The 24,298-nt window shown below is 41.8% G+C and overlaps 1 protein-coding gene and 1 pseudogene across 1 annotated transcript in view; one reads left to right on the top strand and one right to left on the bottom strand.

Moving 5' to 3' along the window:
- Positions 1-11,593: 11,593 nt before the first annotated feature.
- The window catches only part of LOC148033448 (uncharacterized), a 242,715-nt gene continuing 230,010 nt past the window's right edge, over positions 11,594-24,298 (top strand). Inside the window, exon 1 of the mRNA XM_087681371.1 lies at positions 11,594-12,143. Within this exon, the coding sequence (XP_087537497.1) occupies positions 11,827-12,143 (317 nt within the window). The 5' untranslated portion in view covers positions 11,594-11,826. The remainder of the gene's footprint in view (positions 12,144-24,298) is intronic.
- On the bottom strand, positions 14,713-15,608 carry LOC148033450 (putative L-ascorbate peroxidase 4, peroxisomal pseudogene; annotated as a pseudogene).

Below are 24,298 nucleotides of genomic sequence, written 5' to 3'. Positions count from 1 at the left end.
TCGACCTCAATGAAGGGAATAAACTCCTTATAAGGTAACTCCTTTGCCCCTTTATTTTGGTCTTCTTTTACACACATATATGCAACATGCAGTTCTTGTAATATGCCTTAAGAATTGTGCACTAAGCTAGGATGTGTGCTAGAGTTAGTATGTGGTCATATATGGTCTTGTGAGTGCTATAGCTAGCAAGTGTGCAACCAATATGTGCATCGCAAGGGAAAATGAAACATGTGCATGTGCATGCATGTATTGTTGGCATGCTCTTAGTAGCTATCCAAGGCATGTCTCATGAGGGTGGCCTCCTGGTTCTACTCTAGCCACAAGAGTTTAAGGACATGATGACATGTCAAGTTTGGGAAACTTGTGTGGTGGGTAAGTGGCTAGGTGGATGGCTAATGGGTGCCCTGCAATCAAGTCACATGCCATCTCAACATCATGGGGTAGAGTTGCACGATCATCCAAATTGACTCCCTACCCTTCTTTGACTTCAATTATTGCCTTTCTTAGTTTCTCACCAAGGCTATAGGAAAGTGGATTCGATAGACGTGGAAGGTAGCTATGAAGTAATGCTTCTTTTTTTGAGATTTTTGTGCTATGGGACAAACATTTTATGGCTTGACGAGATTACGAGGTCAGGCTGGGATGATCTATACAAGGTATCCAATCATTAAAGGATAGGACTAGGTACTTTGTATGCCTAGTAGTTGTGCATCTATGGTCTGAGGCCTTGTTAAATCAAGCATGAGTTCTCATGGACATTTCACCAATGTTCTTTCAATATGCAATAAGGAAGTTGCCATGATTGATGCTTCATGAATTGTCCAAGAAAGCACAATGTAGGATGGTATCATTGAGACACATGTTGATTAGGTGTTGTGCCTTCAAGGGGGTGTATTGGGTTTTTGGATTGACTTCTAGGCTGCAAAGGCCAAGTTGGCAACTTAGTTGGATCGTCTAAGGCTTGGAGACAACCGAGGTGAGCCAAGGGCTTATGGCATGGAAGTTAGGATTAGTTTGGTGTGGTCAAAAGGTTTATGTGGCAACTTGTCTAGTGATTGCATACATTGATTAAAGCAATATAATGATGTATTCATGTGGTGATGTGGCCATATTGCATGACAATTGAGTTGGCAACAACTTAATCCATGGTCTATGGGAGTTGTCTGAGCTATCGCGGGCATACGAGTCAAGGCCAGCAAGGTGGCCATGGTCAATGTCAATCGAATAGCTTATGATGGGCTAAGAGTGTTGCTAGGAAAACAACCAAATCATGGCCTCAAGGCTAGGCCCAAATGGCCATTCAAAATGTGTTGCCCTTATTGGTCCTTCCTTGGCCTTACTAGGCCATCGAATGGCCTAGTTAGCTATTTGAATGCAATAAGGCCTTTAGAGACCTTACACCTTTTTTGATTTAGGCCTTGACCACCCTTTTTTCTAAATGACTAATTAAAAGAATAATAAATTAAATTAAAAAAAGATCTAGTTGCCTTGTGCCTTTGGCTATAGGATTTTTATCTCTTAAGGCCATGATTGGGTGCAACTAGATGCTAAATACAAAGGCCTTTATAGCCTTAATTCCATCCTTTCAACTGATTGCAAGTCTTTATGGGTAGTTGATCAAAAAAGTCTTAAGGCCTTATATCCAATGTTTACAACTGATTGCATTAGCAAAGGTTGATTTGTATTTTTGGAAGGCCTTGGGCCGAAAGACCACATCTTCTCTATTTTTTAAAGAAAATAAATAATTTGGTTGATTATGCCATTTATAAGGCCTATAGTTTTGTGCAGGGCTATTCAACTGACGTTTAATAAGGCCAACAAGGCTTGTGTAGGAACATTTTCAAAGGCCTTTTAGGCCGTTTCATAAGATTAAAGCCTTTTAGGACCTTAGATGACCTCTATTTGAGTGGATAGACAATGATAATATGACTTGGAATAGCCTTTGAATGCAGTTTAGAGGCCATTAATGGAAAGGCAAGGCCTATAAGCCTTTGAATAAGGCCTTTTGGTCATTCTTACTCATGAAAAGCCTTCAAGCCTTGTGCTAAGACTCGAACTGCCAAATTATGTCAAGGGCTCTTTGCTCGAGTCTTCTTGGGTCAATTAGTTAAAACAAAGGCCCCAAAGAGGTATATATATATATATATATATATATATATATATATATATATATATATATATATATATATATATATATATATATATGGTGAATTTTGGGTGCTCTCTCTTCCCTCTTCCTTTGACCTATATATATATGGTGAATTTTGGGTGCTCTCTCTCCCCTCTTCCTTTGACCTCACCTCTTTGGAGCCTTCGCTTTGACTAATTGACCCAGGAAGACTCAATCCATGTTATATATATATAAACTAGAAAGAGCTTTAGGGCAACTCAAATTCCCTGCTTATCCAAGCCCCTTGCTACAATCTCACAAGCATGCCCTTCAAATCCTACAGAGTATTAAATAGATAATCCCCCCTCCCTTTTTTTGTTTCTATCATCTAAGGTTTGTTCTAAGGTTGCGTCAACATTTTAATATACTTCTAAATCTAATGTTTCAACACAAAATCATCTAATCTCTCCATGTTAGTCTATCTCATACTCGTTTCGAGTGCCACTCCTTATCCCTTTTGGAGTATACACTCTTATTTCATTTCAAAGTCATGCTTATATTCTGATGCATGATAGAGAGAATATATGCTGCTACGGGTGGGTGATTTCATTGTGTCTTGGCAACAAAACAAAAATGTCATCACTCTCACGAGCTAGACCACTGAGCTTACAGACCGTGTATTGTTTCAAGCATTTTGAGCCCTATGGCCATGGCTACCTCTCACCTAACCATTGCAACTTCCAAACAAGTGTAGCAAACTCACCGATTTACCTTCTCGTTGTAGTTTATCTCTGAAAGGCTCATCGATGGCTCCACAACTCTTGCAACAACACATCTCATGCAAGCTCCACCTCCTTTGCCTCGATCTTCACAGAAGCTCCTCAAAGAAGAAGAAGGAGAAAAAGAAGAAGAAGAAGAGAAGAGGAAGCAAGAGCTTCTCCAACTAGTCCCTCACACACACACACACACACACACACACACACACACACACACACACACACACACACACACACACACACACACACACACACACACACACACACACACACACACACACACACACACACACACACACACACACACACACACACACACACACACACACACACACACACACACACACACACACACAAGCAAGAAGCAAGAAGAGAGCTCACAAGATTGCACACCACAAGAATGAGCTTATCCATTCACTTTCTGCTTTTTATTCATGGAGTTTGGAGTTTGGGCTTCCACTTACATTGGGCATAGTCTTTCTTATTTGGTTCTTGACCGGCCTTTCCTAGTTTATGCATATATATTAGATTACACTAACCATCACGAAAGTAAATGAAAGCTAGTGCCCACACCCTTGTTGAGCTACAGGTCTTTTTACATGATGGAAAATATTACAACTTGCACGGATGCTATGCCTAGATTTTAAAATAATATTACATTGATTGTATGACTGTGAACTTTGATAAAAAATTACACTCATTGTATCTTTCGGTTGATTTGCAATTCTCTTTACTTTTTTTTACTTTGCATATCTTTGTCGATTTGCTTTGTCGTCAGCTGTGTTCTGTCCTATTATTAACAATGTAAATTACAAATACTCATAGGAAAAAATCCAATATGTAATGAATGAATAGGTAGATCAATTACACTCATCCTCTTCTCTGTACTACAAAAGGTTTGCTTTTAGAAACCTCCAAGCATTTTGCTATTATTCTCCATCCATAGGTACTGCTAAGAGTGTGCAAACTTATTTTTTTATTAGTTTTCAGCAGGGGATACTTATCCTTTAATATATCATATATCCTTGTTAAAGACCTATTCAGATATACTAGGACCCACAAAATAATTCATATACCTTACTTTTAAAAAAAAGTGTACTTAGAGTTTGACACCCTCATTAAATCAATAGAGGAAATTCATTAGATAGATCTTTCTAAATTTGAGATCAAGTATTGCAACTCTCTAATGTGAACTATATGGGTAATTAGCAAGATTAGGCTACCATAATAATCTATCTCTGTAAATTTGAGATCAACTATTGCAACTTTCTAATGTGAGCTACATGGGTAAACAACCAAGATTAGGATACCATAATTATCTAGCTCATTTGACAACTAACATCTTTTGACACATATTAATTGAAAAAAATTTCATTCATGATATGATATTATGGCACAATAAACTTCCTTCACATCCATTTCTTGCAAGAGAAAGTGCACAATGCGTGCGCTTGAACTTCAAATGCATGCTCAAACTTCAAGTATTTATTAATTGTAGTAATCCTTATTGGATAGGCTTTTAGATCCTACCACCTTCCAAGATTTAGGTCTTGCATTCGCAAAAGCACCTTGTATTCTTGTCCCAAAATTGCTAGCTTGTGGGTCTTGTGTTATTGTGCCTTAAAGGAGTGTGTTGTTGATGTATCTCTTATTGAGATTCATGTTTTCTAAGTGGGTATGTTTTTGACATGGGCAAAAGCATCCTCTTTGCATTTTTTTTTTTTCCAACCCAGAGCATTTTTTCTTCGCTTCTACTTATCTCTTGAGATAGTGAATCCACTTGGGATTTAGGAATCTTTTGGGAGTCTCACATGCATACTCTCTAGCCATTGCACATACTGAAAATGTAATTGCAAAGTTGGAAAATTCACTCTAGAAATATTTTCAAAAAAATTGAGAAATATATATTAACATGGTAGGCCTTCCCAATCCCTTAAGAGAACAAGAGCTCAACAAATCAACTTACTTGAGTAGGATTTAGACTATCTCCAACAAGAAGCCATGATGGAAAGTGTGGGAGAGATAGAATATTTAATGATATTTTGTACAAGGGTAATAACAACATTGTTAAAAAGGGTCATATCTTATGCAAGGAGGCTACATTACCTCCCAACACACAATAGTATTTGACCTTATTTTACCTGAAAATTTCATAAACAATGCCAAAAACTCCATAAGGCTTGAAAGCGTGGATGTACCTTGTTGGGGTAGTGTAATAAACTAATAGTGTGCATGAAGGGGGACTAAGGGGGGAAGTGAAATTCTAAAGTTAAAAGAAACCTTAGTGGAAAGGAAAATGAGAAAATAAATCGGAAAAAAAAACTAACAGATCATTGCCACCCCTTGATTCTATCAATCTCATCATCCCGATGGTGCCATTCACTGTGCATTATGATCAAAGCATCCATGCCACCATCCACCTCGGACTAATTTGAGACAAAACTATGTGTCGCAATGAGAGGGAGGAAGCACTCCATGAAGTCTGAATAGATCGACAGGGGAAGGCCTAAGCCTTATCCTAAGGCTATATAAGCTAGCCTTAGCTTAGCATTAGGCTAATGTTGATTATCCTGTGCATCAGTTGTTGCCATATATATATATATATATATATATAGAGAGAGAGAGAGAGAGAGAGAGGAGGAGGAGGAGGAGGAGGAGGAGGAGGAGGAGGAGGAGGAGGAGGAGGAGGAGGAGGAGGAGGAGGAGGAGGAGGAGGAGGAGGAGGAGGAGGAGGAGGAGGAGGAGGAGGAGGAAGAGGAGGAGGAGGAGGAGGGAAAAAGAGAGTAGAAGAGTAGAAGAGGTGAAGGAGAAGAGAAGAGAAGAAGACAGGAGGAGAGTAAAAGAGGTGAAGAAGAAGGGAAGAGGAGGAGGAAAGAGAGAGTAGAGAGGAATAAGGGAAGAGAAGGAGGAAAGAGAGAAAGAAGAGAGGAGGAAAGGAAGGAATAGATAAGAAGGAAAGAAGGATAGAGGGGAAGAGAGTAAAGAAAGAGAAGGAGTGAGAGCAAGAGGAGATTATCCCTAATTACAAGAGGAGCACTACTCCGGTCCGCAAGTACTTTGACACAAGTCCTTCCTCTCCTAGCAAAGTCACGATCTCACATGGAGCTACCAAATTGTCTAGAGTTCAAGATTGTTAGAGCTTGGAGCTAGTGCTGCAGACATCTTCTCGCGAATACTTCTTTTTGCATTTACTAATTATGTGAACGTAATTTTCATTCAATACATGGCTAGGAACATAAATAAATAAGGTACAATATGGTAAATAAATTAGAGCAAAAAGAAATGATAGGATAAGTAAAGACTATTAAATTAGAATTGCATAACTTGAAGTAGGATAAATTGCATAACATCACCTTGAATAAATTATCTTAAGTTCCTTATAAACAACCAATTGCATCAAGAATAAATTCCTTGGCATTTACAAATTGTGTAAATATTTAGGAAAGGTGAAAAATTGTATGAAGGGTATTTTTAAAAAGCATTTATAAATTACCTAAATGTTAAAAAAGGTAAAAGCTACATAAGGAGTAATTCTTTTTGCATTTATAAATTATGTAAGCATTAGGATAAGTGAAATTGCATTAAGAATACTTCTTTTTGCTTTTACTAATTATGTGAAGGTAAATGAGGGTGAAATTTTGTATCAAAGATATTTCTCTTTGTGTTTACCAATTCTTTAAATATCATGAGATATTTCCTTAGTATTTATAAATACAAGAAAAATAGCTTTATATTGGTATTTAAAGTGAGTTAGAATGATCAAAGTAGATGATAAAAAATTATCAATTGGGAGTATTTCTTAAAGAAGAAAATTCCATTATTAATTTCAAGATCCAATAAATGCATCCAATTTAGGATAAAATTCTAGATTCTCAATGAAGTTAAGCGACCAATCCTTGATAAGGGTCAAACAAAAACCAACAATAACTAAGAAAAAGACCTAAAGAAGTAAGGTTAACCAAAGTTTAAAAAAGGAGACTTAAAAACAATCAAATTCAAAGGAAAACTAGAAAAAATCCAAGAGTTAAAAGAGAGCTGAGTTTGAAGGATTGCCTCTAAGTTAATATCTTGCTCAATTGCCTATGTATTTGTTAGGAATATTACTTGAAAGAAATTTCTTGTGCTTGTAGCAATGCATACAAGTGTAACTTGATGCACTTAGGAATTTGATTGAATAATTCAAAAATCCTAACACACTAAGTGTGCACTAGGGTAAAAAGGAAAGCACACTAAAACCCCAATACCCCCTCTCCCCAATAGGAGATTCTTGGGCAAGAGGAGCTGCGGCTACTAGGGGGATTTTGTCCGGAAAACTCTTAGACTCCTAGGAAATGTCCAAACTCCTATGTTACTCAGGATAGATTTTTTGAGGCCCTGGTGTACTGGTTAGGGGCATAAATCTTGGAGAAATAAAGATCTTCATGTCGACTTCTATATGGGCGAAAGGTAAATACTTGTATAAGAATTTTCTATTTTAAAAAAATGTTATCTTTCAAAAGGTTTGTTTTCATTGTTTGTGTGTTGTGATTTTAAATTATGTAAATGAACATTGTGATTAAAAGGGTTAGTTAAGGAATATAATTTTATGTGTACAACTTAAATGTGTTAAGTAAATAGATAACTAAAACTATCCAATCAAGTGAAGCGGGGGAGCATAATCCCTGATGGATTCGTCCTAAGGCAGGGTGGTCTCAGTAAGCCAAGAGCTTCTCACAAATTCATTGCGTTACAGTATAGGAAAAATTGACCTCTTGAATTAACTAGGACCTTTGACTTCGTATCATTTTAGGAGAACGGAGTGAGACTTTATCTTATGGGTAGAGGGGTCGACATATTCATACTCCCCTTCATTTCTCACTCTCCTTGAACCAAGTGTGATATGAGTCAACTTTGGTTCGAGCAATCCAGCACAAGCAACTACTTGAAGACCGTTGCTAGTTAACTCCAAATAGGAGACTTTAGCATACCTAGAAATCAAAATTCAAGTCGATTCTTGTGGGAATAGCCAACACCTTCTATTGAGAAGTGGACTCGAGAGAGTCTAGGTAGCAAACCCCATGTTATTGAAAGAGTACCGAGCAGCCTTGCCTAGAAAAATCATCTCAATGGACCACTAAATTGTGTTGCCAAGGATGTAGCAAACCTCATGTTATTCAAAAGAGTACCAAGTAGCATTGCCTAGAAAAATCATCTTGATGGACCACGAAATTGTGCTGTGCCAAGGATATCTCAAGTGGGCATGTTAGAGGTAGAGTGATCTTGCAAATGGAAATAGCTTGAGATACTTTAAGCTCGAGATTCAACATGTTTAACATGTTCTGAGGTGTGTAGTTATGGCAGTGATATATTTGTAGATACTTATGATATAGACAACTTGAAGAAAAATGAAGTTATTTGAGTCAAAATTTGGGAAACAAGGCCAAAACTAGTAAAAATATAATGATTCTTGAGGAAGATCTTTTTTTGTGAGGAACTTGGAGTTTTAAAGGCCATAAATGAGTGTAGAATGCTTGTTTCAATTGTTTTGAGTACAAATATAACCCCTTTCCAAGCTTGTTCCAATTGTTTTGAGTACAAATATAACCCCTTTCCAAGCTTGAGTAAAAGCCTTTTTAAGATATAGTTTTTATTTGGACCCTATGGGCATAATGAAGAGTCAATTCAGGACCAATTCTAAAGAATAAAAAGGACCAATATACTAGGAGCAATAAGACAAAATTGTGGAAGTTGAAATGTATAGGTGGAACTTGGTATAATAATTAGCAACCACACGATATAATGGCAAGAAACAACAAATAGTAGTTATTGCAGGAGTTGCATATAATACTTCTAAATGAATGGTTGTTCTTGAAATACTTTCAAGAACACATTTTTTTTTGAAATAGGCACAAAAAATAGCCTATGCAATTAAAAAAAATTCTTGTTGATTGAGAACTAAGTCCACCTTGAATGCCACATCAATATGATGAATTTAGCACTCATGTGGGAGAGGCTTGGAGAGGGGGGTGGAATGTAGGCTTTGATACCGATGGAAAGACGGCAAAGCAACAATGCAAGTAGTGATGGAGAAGTAATGAAGGAGCAAGAAGAAGCTCATTGCATTACTTAGAAAAGATATAAAATATTAGTACATAACTTTAAAATGGACTAAAGTAACCTATACATAAGCTCCAAGAAAAAAACATCCTAAAGAGGTTGAAATGTGGGTGGTTCTAAGTATGTTCACCAAATAACTATCATGATGTATGCTATATATCCTACTAGGGGGGAAGTATTCATTTGGAGGTTTCTGATAGGTGGTCTCCTATATGTGATATATTGCAACATCATTAATTATCTTGAAATAGCATATGTATCTTCTATACTAATCGATTGAGTCTCCCTTTTATCTTTTCATTTCATGCCAAGTGGTTCAATGGGTGTGAGGTTCTAGAACCTTGTGACACATCAATAAGCCACCATCCATTCTTTGGTCTCGGATTGGTCATTCAAGTTATACTTTGATGTTTGACTCATATTTAGACAAACTATAATAGATGTTCCATTGAGTGCTCAGTGGTGGTAAAAGATGTTGAAGTATCAAAAGTAAACTTCAACAAGCATGTGCACTAGGTTTCCACATGCTATAATAAACAATTCAATTTTATGTGGATTGTAGTTACTTTTGCTAGTAACTTCTTAATCAAACTATTAGTAGATATTGGAAAAGTAAAGCTTTTAGATGAATTCATACTACATCATCAAAATCAAGGTTATGCACCAAAAGTTGTAGCTTCACCAAATCAAAGTGTGCAGGCAGTCCATTCATGACTACTAAGGTGATTCAAAATTTGATTTGCCTACATACATCCATGGTCATATTGCCCATATAAGGGAATTTTTGCTATGGAAAATGGGTTTGATGCTTAAAGCTAGCCTTATTTTTTAAGAAGTAGTGGCTTCATGGATCAAGGTTACCTATTCTGGCTTGATTCAACATCGTTTGTGAAGCCCCTTTTAGATGTTAGCCTTTTGGCTTTGTAGGTGGCTTTCTTTATGTATTTTTGATTTAGCTTGGGTTGGAAGGCCTCTTATACATATCATTATTCTATAATTCAATGCTCTTCACAGAGAGAGAGAGAGAGAGAGAGAGAGAGAGAGAGAGAGAGAGAGAGAGAGAGAGAGAGAGAGAGAGAGAGAGAGAGAGAGAGAGAGAGAGAGAGAGAGAGAGAGAGAGAGAGAGAGAGAGAGAGAGAGAGAGAGAGAGAGAGAGAGAGAGAGAGCCAAAAATATACTCCCTTGAGTGATACAAGGCTCACTCACACCATACAAGTAGGAGAGACTTCTTTCTTCATAGCATTAGAGCTTTAGTAAATATTCCCAATGGTGGAAACAAACCATTCCTTTATGGGACTTTTTAAGCCATTGTTCATTCATCAACATTATTAGATAATGACAGATTGATATTTGATCACACCTACTATCCCCTTAAGAGTCTAAAGGTATCAACATCATTTGTACAATGTTAGAGTGATCTTTAGATCATACTTAGTAGGGCAAGGGGGATCAACAAAGTGGAGATCCTCGAAATAGTGATATTGCTTTGTCTCATGCCCATGCCAATTAAGAAACGAGGGTATATAGCCTTTTGCTAAGAGGAGATGACATGCAAATTAATGATTGTGATGTAGAGGGGTTATCGAATGTCACATGATTGAATTGTGGGTAATTAAAAAAAAAATGCTTGATGCTATCACAGTTCTGTGGGCACTTTTTACATCAAAGAAAATGATATTGGCAACCATTGTGAAGGCAAAATTTGAGTGAGAGATACCAATTTTTTTCTACTTCATTTGAAGCTTTCAAAGCAATTTGAATAGGCAAAATGCTCTTGTGATAAGATTTGAGTAAGATTGAGAGGAGGGCTGATAGCTATCAATGAACCGACCCCCTTATCCCCTTAGGAGTATACAAAAGTTAGGAAAACTAATACTTTGTACAAATGAGGTCACAAGGATTGCATTTCTAAACCCTATCTTGTTAACATTAACTTGTTATTGAACATATGTTAAGCCTTCAAATGACATGCCTTCACATATGTTGAAGCCTTTACACGTTACATGGAGTTGATTATATAAAGTTTTGAATAAATATCTATAATGCACAACATTTGAGGCTTAATGAGACGATTTTTTGGTCATCTTCATCATGGTTCCTCGTCATAGAAAGTGCCGAGATTCCATCTTGGGTAAAGGGGCCAAAATAGTGATAGCTAACTTCAGCTCCTTTAAGGAGGCTTTGTATGCAACAATTTTGGTACGAATGGTAATAGGAAGTTTCACATGAATGACAAGAAGCTCCAACTTTGTTACGGTGCCTTGCAAAGTGGCAAATCAAGCATATGAGAAAGAAAAGCATTCCATCGTTCAAAAAAAGGGTTTGCTAATGGGTGACACACTTGTGCTTGTAGAGGGACAAGCTAACCTTGACTCATTTTGAGCCAATGAGAGGCCATATTTTGTATGAGTAAGTCCATCCTCAATCGACATAGGTATGCAACATGCATGCAATAATACAAGGGGTGGAGGCTATGAGAGTCTAGGGGGGCTCTGACTTTATTGGCCCCTTTAGCTTAGATGCTCACGAAATGCTTTACTCATCCCTTGTGTGCCCAATGTATACGGCCTATCTCCCCATTAAGCGAGTCTAAACAAGTTGGAAGATCTCGAATTACCAAAAGAACTAAGCACTGCCAAATTGAGTGGAAGAACCGTTCGTGTTTCAGAGTCGCAAGAGTGAGAAAGGAAGTTAAGTTCGTTGTTTTCTCAGAAAGGACTGTGAAGAAGGTTGAAGCAAAGGCGTCGTCACTCACTTACTCTCACCTCGAATTTCTGTAAACAAGCCCTCCTCAACGGTTCGGCTGCAGACCCGAAGGCGATTTCTAGGGTTTTTGTCTGCTCTATGCATGGCTTGATGCTGAAGTTGCTCGTACTGCGGCCCCTCTCAAAGATGACGTTCACACCTGTCCCTGATGCCTCCCTTCGTCACAACACTGGTGATGATGCTGCTGTGCGTGTCGCTGTCCGTGCCCGGCCTCTTCTCGAGAAGGAAGTACTAGAAAACTGCCTCGACCGCGTCTCCTACTGCTCAGAGAGAAGAGAAGTGATCCTCGGTAAGGAGAAAAGGTTCACGTTCGACCACGTGTTTGGTCCTTCTGCAGGACAGGAGGAGATCTACCTCAAGTGTGTGAAACCTCTGGTTGATAGTTGTATAGCAGGGTAAGCTCTATGATTACATCTCGGATTGCAAAGTTATCTGCATTGTTTTGCACAATAAGATTTCTTTTTTGAACCGTATGATGTTGTTCTAGTACATCCATGCAAGCTGCATATTCTGGCTCATAACATGGACGAAGTGGTGCATATGTGGCCCTATTGTTTCTACTCATAACACAATCTAAGCTGTTTATCATACTTGATATTTTGAAAGGCTGCAGTTCCTTTCATATTTGAAGTTATGCCTATTCTCATGCTCTCACATTAATGAATTTTCTGACATCAAAACTAGATATGCACACTTTGTAAACATGCAGCACAGTTCATTGCTTTATTCAGGCTGTCTTGAATCAAGCAATCAAAGCAGTACATTTTGAACATAGTAGTCCCCCATATGTATGTGTTCATGTAACCCAAGGTTCCAATAGAACATCCTAAAAGACAATGGCAAGAGCCGCCATATGTGAGAAGGTAAATCTAAGACTTTTGAGCGAATGAGACAGGCGTTTCCAAATTGAGCTATGTGCCTCCAAGGCACTGGAAGCATCAATTATCCATTGAAAACAAGGGAAAACTTTTGCAAGATAGCATCATAGTCCTATTATCTTGTGTGATACATTTGCGGGTCCTCCAAGTGAAAAGAAAAGTCGTGAGAGTTCCTCTTCAACTTTTGAATGTTTAACCTTATATTCATTGGTGATGCTTTGTGAGTTTGATGAATGTGGAGCAATGGAAGCAAAAAGATGAAGCTGCTATATATACAAACAATTGAACAAAAGAACAAGAATGCATAAACCTAGAAATAATGAGCTTAGGAAGCGGAATCCATATACCAAAGCACAAGTGTGTGTACAAAGGCATGGGTTGTGGGCAACCTGCAAAGTGCGCCCAGACTCCCTCAGTCCAATAGCATATAGATAGGCAATAAAGGGGCAATAAATAAATCAGGCCAGCCGGCCATAAATGCAAGTCGGCTAGCTGAAAAGTGCTTCCCAAAAAAATGCAATGCACTTAAATAATGTGCACATACAACCATGGTATATTTGATGCTAACACCCTCTCTTAGATCATGGGTGATGACTACAAAAAAATATACAATTATGAAAGACCCACCATAGTACATACAACAATGACAATTAGATAGGACCATGGATATCTAGGCCGCAGTGGGTGATCAAGCCACCATCAAGGTTCCTCAGAAAGACAGTGATGTCGATCTCGATCGTACCAATCCTTGACCATAGAATGTAGAAATAGTTGAATCTTGATACCTGTCATGACCTAGCTTCACTAAAAGCACACAATGACCATGAATTCCCTACCTTTGGATGGATCACCAAAGTGTCCCCTCATGTGAGAACAGTCTAGACTTCATTGGTGCTTGTAGAAAGCCATGCTTAGGGTCCACCACAGTTGTATATGGATGAGGCTAGCATGCCCCACCACCACTCGCTCACTGTCCCTATTTGGCATTTGAGAGTCGTAAGGGATAACAAGACCACAAGGGCTAGAACAACAATTTTTGGGCCCACCGTGACCTTTACTACATGATCAAATCTATGTTTGAATTTGAGGATGATGAAGAATTGGAGGAGTCCTTGATCTGCTTCTCCTTTCCTTGCAGAGGTGCCCCTTCTTGGCATAGAAATAGCACTAATTTTTCTTCTTTTGCATGCCATTTCTCTCTAAAGCACCCAAGGCACTGGATATAGAATGAGATGATGACCTTGTGTGTAATTGTAAGGCATATTCATACAGCATGAGGGCTATGTACACCTTGACTATCCGACACATGTATGTAGGTTGAAAAAGGCCTTGTATGAGCTGAAATAGGCATCGAGAGCATGGAATGCTCGTATTAGTACTTATTTATGTTGAGAAACACAGATCTAGGGCTATGCTAGCTATGGCGGACGGAGGTTGTAAACATAAAACATGATTGAGATAAAGAATTGTAACTTAAGTGAATTAGGTTCCAAGATAGATTAACTTGGACTCATAAACATAATCTTAAGTGACACAGAATGATAGTACTATATATTTTTTGAAATGAGTGTCAAGTACATGCTTATATAGCTTTTGGATAGTACCACTGTACCTCACTATGCTTATGGGGTTCTACCATCTCTTCCTAAAGCATACATCATATGTCTATCTTCCATACAAAGCCACTTATGGGTAAGCCTCTTTTGGGCACACATATCAAGCATCATTTGCTATTCTCAACACCCCCCCTCAAATGATGAGTTCCTACACTTGCTGGCTTTTGCCCCCCCTACATGATGACATGGCCTAGGAGACTAGCTCATAGGCAACTAGTCAAGTTAAAGCTTGAAATTTTACATATTTAGCAAGGGTTTTCATGAACTGATTTTGACGATGGTTACCATTTTGCACTTGTCGTGCTCTTTTACGGTGGAAACATTCATTGGCTATATGGCCAGTCTTACCACAATAATGACATGTCATCTGTTCTTTGTTGTCGGAGTTGAATCCTTGGCTTCAACCTTTTTCTCTAGTCTTCATTCTTTCAACATGTGGCATCACTCAATGATCTTGATTTAAGAAAGCCTTACTTAGAAGCTATCTTTCTATGAGCCTCATATAGGTAGCCTAAGATAACCACTGCTGCTGTAACAGCCACCCCAATAGCACTTTTGCCAAAATAGTTGTTGGGCTCGTATAAATATCCTTGATATTCCCTTTCGGAGCTGCAGGGGGAGCTATTGAGCTCCTAAATCCAAGCTCAGAAAGTTTTTTATGTGATTCTGCAAAGTCCTTGAAGAAGGCATTCTCATCCTTGGCATAGAGTTCCACATAAGGACAAAAAGCTCAATCTTCAAGCAAGATTTGATTTGAAGGCAACTACAGTAAGCCCTCAGACTCGCCCCGAAGAAGTTCCTGGAAGTAAAAATTGTCAAATTTCAAAGGTTGCTGCGTCCAAGCTTCCTCAAAACCAGACCTTTCTGGGTGAGCCCTTCCCAAGGTATGAGCTCCCGAGAGTGCTACGATATCCTTGTCTGAAAGACCCATTTGATAGAAAATGTTCCGTAAATGCTCTGCACCTTTTGTGGCATTAGGAAGCCTCCCTTTTGGTGGTGAAGCAAGAGAGTTCTTCCACCCAGGAACAAACTCAATCGTGGGCCCACCAGTGACTTCAACAGCTACAACACCAGCAAGCTGGTAGATATCTACATATGTTAGGATTGGATACTTCATTTTGAATTGTTCATAAAAATCAATAGCTATTTTCAAGCCCTTGTTGGGATCATGAATGTACTCCCACTCATTCCTGATTGAACCATTTGCTCCGCTAGTTTTGCTTTGTGCATCATAAGTACCAATATCATGCCACACCAATCTCAATATGAGAGGAGCACAATTTTTCTCTATTATGAAAGCTCGGAGGTCACGCCAACCCTTGTCAATGGCTTTGAGGTGAGTCTCGTCGATGACAGGAGCAGGCATGGCTGTCTGATTAGGGCTCTCTTAAGCAACGAGAGGAAGAGAAGACATGGCCTGTAGCGGAGCTGTCAAGGACCCAAGTGCAAGAGGAGCTCCAAGATTTGGACCATTCGTTAGATTTGCTGAGAGATGACTTTTTTTTTCTTTGGGGGTGCTCTCTAACTCTCTCTCTCTCTCTCTCTCTGTTTTAGAACTAGAAAGTTGACCCCCTGCTTCTTTGAACAAGCAGGCCCCTTGCTTGATGAGCCAAGCTGCCTTTTGCCAAACCTTAAGGACACACTATTAGGAACCTTGAACTGACCTTCAATGGCTGCACCCTTCTTCTACTCCTTTCAAATGATAGCTTGGGAAAATGAAAATGACAAGAACTTTCAATATTTTTAAGGTGAAGACCAAACCAAGCTTCTTTGATTGCCTTGAGTAGCACCTTCTTCCTTGAGCTCTTCTAGTAGTATCTCCTTTCATGAGCTTCTTCGCCTCGTATACACACTTGATGTAGGATGGCTTGAGAGATTGGAATGGAAGTGGACTCGTATAAGGAAAAGAATGAAAGAGGGACAAATTGTAGAGCTTGCAAAGAAGAAGAAATCACACCACTAGCTACCTAGCTCAGCCATGGCTCTGATACCATGTTGAGAAACACGGATGTAGAGCTATGCTAGCTATGGCAGATGGAGTTATAAACATAAAACATAATTGAGATAAAGAATTGTAACTCAAGTGAATTAGGTTCCAAGATAGATTAACTTGGACTTATAAACACAATCTTGAGTGACACAGAATGATAGTACTATATATTTTTTGAAATGAGTGTCAAATACATGCTTATATAGCTTTTGGATACTACCACTGTACCTCACTGTGCTTATGGGATTCTGTCATCTCTTCTTGTTATATATCATATGTCTATCTTCCATACAAAGCCACTTATGGGCACACATATCAAGCATCATTTGCTATTCTCAACAATTTATAGCAGCTTGATTTTCAGATGGGTCATGTAGAGCATAGCTTGTTTACAAAGAGGACAGAGAATAGTTATGCTTTCTTGGTGATTTATGTGGATGATTTGATCATCACCGGAGATGATGATCATGGGATTGCTGAAATTAAGTCATGGTTATAGGCTGAATTCAAGCTGAAGGATCTTGGAGATCTGAAATACTTCCTTGGGATTGAGGTTATGTCTACACCTCAAGGTATATGGCTGTTGCAAAAACAATATGCTCATGATATGTTGCTGAAATATGGCATGATGGAGTGTAAAGCTATGGAAACAACATTGGATTAGAATGTCAAACTTGAAGTTGATGTTGGGAATGAAATAGAGAATGTCACTATATATAGACAGATGGTGGGCAGCCTGATTTATCTCCCTATTACCCATCGTGACCTCAATTATGCAGTGGGGTTGATTAGCCAATTTATATAGAAGCCTCGTAAGCCACATCTAGATGTAGTTAGGAGGATTATGCAGTACATGAAGGGTACTGCCTATTATGGGTTGTTTTATGAGCATGGAAAGTCATTTGACTTGACAAGTTATATGGATGCTGATTTGGCCAGTTGCGCCTATGACAGACAGTTAACTAGTGGTTATGCCTTCAACTTGGGTAGTAGTATGATAAGCTAGAGTAGTAAGAAGCAACCGACCGTTGTGTTATCTAGTACAAAGGTAGAATACAGGGGTGCATGACTTGGGTATACAGTTAGACAGGAAGAATACCTTGCATTGTGAGAGTCTCAGTAGTATGATGTAATATTTCCTCCCCGGCCACCCGCATAGGAACCAATCCCCCCCTCCCCCCCCCTGTTAGAGATCACAGCCAGGCAGGAGGCTGGTGCAGTCGGACAATGTGCAGTCGGACTGCCACGTGGCAGTCCGACCCATTGCAGGCAATCGGCTGCAGACAGGGTATTTTTGGCGCCCTATTTTCTGGCAGTTTCTGGCTATAAATAGCCGACATTCCCAGCAGTCTCCCATACTTCTCTGCTCGCAGATTACAGACCGGTGACACGCTCAGATTCCGTCTCTGTTCGCAGATTTCAGACAGGAGACAGTGCAGACTGCAGCGGATTTTGAGGTGAACAGCAGGTTGCATCGTCGAGGTGGAGACACGCAGTCCAGCGCACTGCGCCCGTGTATATATCTGCATATCTTTGTATTCAGCACACTTTATACAGCAGATCTTCATCTTCCACTGTCTCTTGCTCTCTCTTCTCTCTCTGCGTTCTCTCTCTCTCAGTCCTACACTTCCGCACCGCTGCACTCTGACATGGTATCAGAGCAGTGTTAGAGGGCTGACTGAGCGCAGAATCAACCTGAAGAGGAGTTTCCATCGCGACACAAATTTGCGTTTTTTGCGTTTAAGGGCAAACAGGAGGGCTGCGCCTTGGAACAAGGCTGAAACGAGTGTGGGCGCGCAGGAAAGGAGTCCAGGTGGTGGATTTGCTGCTGTTTATTGCTGTTTGACGTGGAGGAAGTTTGAGTTTTCAGCCTACAAGTGCAGGTTTTGCTTTTTCATCGCCTCCAGCGGGTGAAGAAGGTTCAGGACGCGGAAGAGCCTTAGCAGGTTGAGTTTTCCCAGTCAGAGGGGGTTGCTTTTGCGTTTGTGAAGGCATTACAGGTGAAGATGTCTACAGAGATTGACTTGGAGTTCCAGTCGATTATGGACCGGAAGGTGCCTGTCTTACCGGCTCTTCCTGCAGATCAGAAGCTCGACGGCGACAACTACCGCATTTGGCATGTCATGATGTTGGCCATCCTTGAGTCCTATGATTTGGCGGAGCTGGTACAGGAGGAGATCGACCGGCCCTCGGTAAGAGATGAGTCCAAACTCTCTTCCGATGCTTGTGCGGAGTTGGCCAAGGCTCAGTCTCATTGGGACAAACTGAATGCCAGGATTCGTTCCTTTCTCTTTCTATCATGTACTACAGCCGTGATCGCTCACATCGAGCACTTGACGGTGACTCGGGAAATATGGCTGGAGCTTGATCAGATGTACAATCGGATGACCCTTATGAAGCGGGTTTCTTTGGAGGTACAGATGCGGACCTTGTTCTTAAACAAGTCTTCTTCGCTGTGGGAGCATATTAACAAGCTAAGGCAGCTTTAGATGCAGGTTCAGAATGCGGGGAAGTCGATTTCCTCCGAAGACATGGCGATCACACTTTTGTCCCAGTTGCCGCCACGATTTGGTACATTTTACTCTGCCCTTATTGCTTCGGGGCGAGAGTCTACTCTTCGGTGGGAAGAGTTGGTTCCTATGGTCTTGGACCAAGAGGAACAGTTAAAGGGACAGAATGCTTCCAAGTCGGAGGCACTGACAGGTCAAGCCTCTCAGACGAAGGGGAAGGACCAAAAGAAGAAGGGGGATAACAAGTCCAAGAAGGACAAGGACAAAGACTCCACATGCCATATTTGTGGAAAGACTGGCCATTGGAAGAAGGATTGCCCTGACAAAGACAAGAAGGACACCAAGGATTCTGGAGCGGTGGCTGCACCCTCATCAGCTGCATTTCTTCATCTAGCTATCATTGAGGACGCTTCACCGAACGCTTCTGATGCTGCGATGACGGCTCCCCAGGCTCGAGAGTGGATCGTTGATAGTGGTGCCTCACGGCACATGACTCCTTCATCAGATGGTGTTGCCCAGTTGCGACCCTCGCGTGGGCAGATTCTCATTGGAGACAGCTCTTCAGTATCTATTGCAGGTCGGGGTAAGATGCAGCTTATTCCCGATGGACGAGGTGGTACCCATACCTCAGAGGTTTTGCATACCAGGCTTAAGGTACCATCTCCTTTCAGTTCATAAGATTTGCTCCCTTGGCCTTTTGGCGGAGTTTGACAGTACTACGGTGCGAGTCCTTGATCGTGGATCGAGGAAGGTTCTCTTATCCGGATATGAGGAGAACGGCATTTATAAACTGAAGTCTTCCACCGCCCTCTCTACTCTTCTTCTTACCTCTCAGTCAGAGTCAGAGTTATGGCATGCTCGGTTTGGTCACCTGAACTATGATTATCTTCGGAAGGCGTCAAGTGGACAGCTTGTTCGAGGGTTGCCGGATATAGTGGTGAGCCAGCAGCCATGTGTCTCCTGCATTAGGGGGAAGCAGCATAGGGATGCCATTCCCCACACAGCTTCGCGGCGGTCTACTTCACCGTTGGAGCTTGTATCTACGGATCTATGTGGCCCTATGAGGAATGAGTCCTTGCATGGGAGCTCGTACTTCATGCTGATCGTGGATGACTACAACAGGATGACATGGGCCTACTTTTTGGCATTAAAGTCAGAAGCTTTCTCACACTTCAAGGATTGGCTTCTCTTTGAGGAGAACCGATCGGGCCGGAAGTTGAAGACCTTGCGATCCGACAAGGGCGGTGAATTTGTTTCTAATGAGTTTGCTCGGTTTTGTGCAGATAAAGGAATTCACCAGGAGTTTGCCAATATCAACACTCCTCAAGAAAATGGCATTCTTGAACGGAAGAACCGCAGTGTGATCGAGATGGTGCGCACCATGATGGAGCACCAACAGACCCCTCAGGTTCTGTGGGCCGAGGCTGTGGCTACTGCAGTCCACATCCTTAATCGATTCTCTACTTCGGCCGTGGAAGGGATGACCCCGTTTGAGGCTTATTTTGGGACGAAGCCAGATGTTTCTTACTTCAGGGTCTTTGGGTGTGATGCCTATGTTCACATTCCCAAAGCTCACCGTGATAAATTTGAAGCAGCTTCCCGAAGACAAGTATTTGTTGGCTACAGCTCCCAGTCCCAAGGCTACCGACTGTATGATCCCGTCAAGCGGATGTGTACACTAGCCGCGATGTGCGGTTTGTTGAGGTTCCGGCTATATCAACGGGTGAGGAGCATCCCATTCTTGGAGATCTAGGGGAGAGTTGGGCTCCTTCTACAGTTACACTAGAGCCCATGCCTTTTGATTATGATTCTGTTTCTGACACAGAGTCTACTGTTCCACCGGTCACCTCAGAGGAGTTATCACCGGTGGATATTCCAGAGTCCTCTGCTGATGGAGAGAGAAGAGGGGAGGTTCGGCCTCCTCCTCGCTGGGCCCGTGACACACTCCGTGATTCAGGGATCGAGGGGGTTCCTGAGGAGTGGGGACCGCAGGATGGTCCGCGGCGGTCACGGCGGCACCAGGTACATTCTACGGAGCTTGTTTGCTCTAACTATTGTTTGATGACCCGTGTTATGCAGGATCGAGAGCCCACCTCTGTGAAGGAGGCTTTACAGTCCGCACCATGGAAGAAAGCTATGGAAGCCGAGTTGGAGGCTATTGAGAGGAATGGCACTTGGTCACTCGTGCCCCGCCCCCCGAATAAGAAGGTGATTGGTGTCAAGTGGGTCTTCAAGACCAAATACCTTAGCGACGGTTCTTTGGATAAGCACAAGGCTCGCCTTGTTGCTAAAGGTTTTGCACAGCGCCCAGGGATTGACTGTCATGATACTTTTGCCCCCACAGCTCGTATGGCGACCATTAGAGCTGTTCTTGCTTTGGCTGGCCATAGGAGATGGCCTGTTTACCAGTTGGATGTGAAGTCGGCCTTCCTCAATGGTGATTTGAAGGAGGAGATCTATGTTGAGCAGCCTCCTGGCTTTGGATCTTCAGATGGGAAAGTCTACAGGTTGAAGAAGGCCTTGTATGGCCTCAAGCAGGCTCCGCGTGCATGGAACGAGAAGATTGATTCGTTCCTCTAGTCTCAGTTGGGATATCGGCGTTCCAAGGCCAATCTGCAGCTTTATGTTCACACTTCCGAGGATGGTTGTGTGCTTTTTGTCTTATATGTTGATGATTTGATTGTCACAGGTGATGATGCACAGCAGGTCCAAGAGACGAAGTCAGCTTTACATCGAACATTCGAGATGACGGACTTGGGTCTACTCCATTTCTTTTTGGGCCATGAGATTTATGAGTCTCAGAGGGGGATCTTCATCTCTCAATAGAGATATGTACAGGAGCTCTTGGTGTCTTTTGAGATGGAGGATTGTCGGGCCCTTTCTACTCCTATGGATCCGAACTGGAAGGCCACTTCCCATTCAGCTTCTCCTTTGGCGGATGCTTCCCGCTATCGTCAGTTGATTGGGTCCTTGATTTGGCTTCTCAATACTAGGGTTGATCTATGTTTTGCTGTTGGGCTCTTGGCAGGGTTCATGAGTGAACCTAAGACGGTGCATTGGCAGGCTGCTCAGAGGATACTTCGGTATTTGAGGGGGACGTCTGATTTAGGGATTCATTACCCCATAGGGATAGATGGTTCAGATCTTGTACTTGCAGGTTGGAGCGACTCGGATTGGGCCGGTGATGTGGACCACAGGAGGTCTACTACAGGTTACTGTTTTACCTTGGGTGTAGGTGTTATTTCATGGAGTAGCAAGAAGCAGCCCACGGTAGCCCTTTCGTCTACTGAGGCGGAGTATCGGGCCGCGTCTTCCACCACATGTGAGGCTGTGTGGCTTCGGAGATTATTGGAGGAGCTTGGGTGCCCCCAGACTTGTCCTACTTTGCTACAATGTGACGATGAGAGTTGCATTGCCTTGGCCTGGAACCCTGTTTTTCATGCCCGGACGAAGCATATAGAGATCCAGTACCACTTCATCCGAGAGAAGCTTCTGGATGAGACCATCACTGTGGAGTACTGCAAGACGGAGGACAATCTTGCGGATTTGTTTACGAAGGCACTTCCCCAGGCTCTACTTCGGAGACATTCTAGATCCCTCAGGCTTCTCCCCTGCCCAGGCTCTGAGAGGGGGTGTTAGAGATCACAGCCAGGCAGGAGCCTGGTGCAGTCGGACAGTGTGCAGTCGGACTGCACAGTCGGACTGCCACGTGGCAGTCCGACCCATTGCAGGCAGTCGGCTGCATTTAATGCAGCCGACAGGGTATTTTTGGCGCCCTATTTTCTGGCAGTTTCTGGCTATAAATAGCCGACATTCCTAGCAGTCTCCCACACTTCTCTGCTCGCTGATTACAGACCGGTGACACGCGCAAATTCCGTCTCTGTTCGCAGATTTCAGACAGGAGACAGTGCAGACTGCAGCGGACTTCGAGGTGAACAGCAGGTTGCATCGTCGAGGTGGAGACACGCAGTCCAGTGCACTGCGCCCGTGTATATATTTGCATATCTTTGTATTCAGCACACTTTATACAGCAGATCTTCATCTTCCACTGTCTCTTTCTCTCTCTTCTCTCTTTGCGTTCTCTCTCTCTCAGTCCTACGCTTCCGCACCGCTGAACTCTGACAACCCACCCCCCCCCCCCCCCCCCCCCCCCCCCCCCCCCTTAATAATACCCCCCCTTCCCACTATAAAAAACCCCTCCCATCGCAATGATAAAAGGGCACGGCACGTTGAAGGAAGACAGGGAGTGTCATCTGCCAAAGCTTGCCCTACTGATTGTTCCTATGAAGGGAGAGAGAGACTAACCACCTTACCATTAGCCGCTAGGCAACACAACATCATCAAAATGAGATGAGTGGCCAAGACAAAGAACAAAGAACTGAGTGGGCAGCCCTTCCTAACTGATCAACAAAGGAAAAAGGGTGTCGTGACACTACCATTGAATAGAACTCTTGAAGAGAAATCCATGCTAACAGTATTGATAAGTCTAAAAGAGGTAAGAAGAGAGAGAAGAAGGAGAAGAAGAGAGAGAGAGAGGAAGAGAGAGAGGGGGTGACAGAGAGAGAGAGAGGGAGAGAGAAGTTGAGGGAGAGAGGAAAAGAATATTCCAAGGCTCCTTCCCCGTTTTCCCTCCTTAGAGGGTGATCATACACGGTGCTTTCCCTCCCCCCTCGTTTTGATTGGTTAGCCGCAGCCTAATTTCCCCTCCCCAATTGGCCCTTCTATTCGAAAAAGAGGCACCTGAAGTCTTGTAGGGATTGTGTTTAAAGTGAAGAAGACCGGGAAATGGCCCCCAAGCAAGGAATGTTGAATGCAGATGGAAATCCCACAATCCGCGATGAAATCTCGGGCGAGGACATCATTGCCAATCCAATTGCGGTACTGGTCGTAAGTAACGTATTTCCAGATTGATGAATGTTTGCTTTGATTCATGCATAAGATGCATTAGATCCGCACGAGAATGGTTTATTGAAAATAATAAATTCATCGCAAACATTCTAACGGTGGAGTTTGCGAAGTGCTTGTATCAAGAGAAGCAAGTTGCATCTAGATGCTATGCGACAAATTCGTACATAGCATAATAGCATTCCAAGGTAGTGTCGACTCTCCTTTTTGTGAAAATAATAGATATGTATTTCCCCACACTGAACGTATGTCGTAGCTTGCACGCTTGATGGATTGCATGGTAAGTAATCTAGGCTAGGGGAAACTCAATCTCGAATCTCTAAAGTCTTGCTAATGTCACGAACTATTAATTCATTGGAAACTTGAAGTTGTATGCAACTAGTACAAACAACAATCATTAGGATTAAAACTATGATGCCTTGAGATCCGTCTGATAGCGACTATGCTTATCGATCCTATTCGGGAATTGGGTTAGATGCAAACAATATCTCTAGGCCTCAAAGGCAAGGGAAGAACTCAAGGAATTAGGAAACCGTGGGATCAAGTATAGACCAATACTTCTAAACTTGTTGGGAAAAAGGCCGGGTTGTCGATCAATATAAGTGCTCAATAGAATTTACATTCTTGCATAATTGTATGAGACCTTGGCAT

This window comes from Lygodium microphyllum, chromosome 7 (assembly GCF_053477565.2).
Source record: "Lygodium microphyllum isolate KBCC chromosome 7, Lygodium_microphyllum_v1.1.10, whole genome shotgun sequence".
NCBI lineage: Eukaryota > Viridiplantae > Streptophyta > Polypodiopsida > Schizaeales > Lygodiaceae > Lygodium > Lygodium microphyllum.
This window is presented reverse-complemented; position numbering and strand designations above follow the sequence as displayed.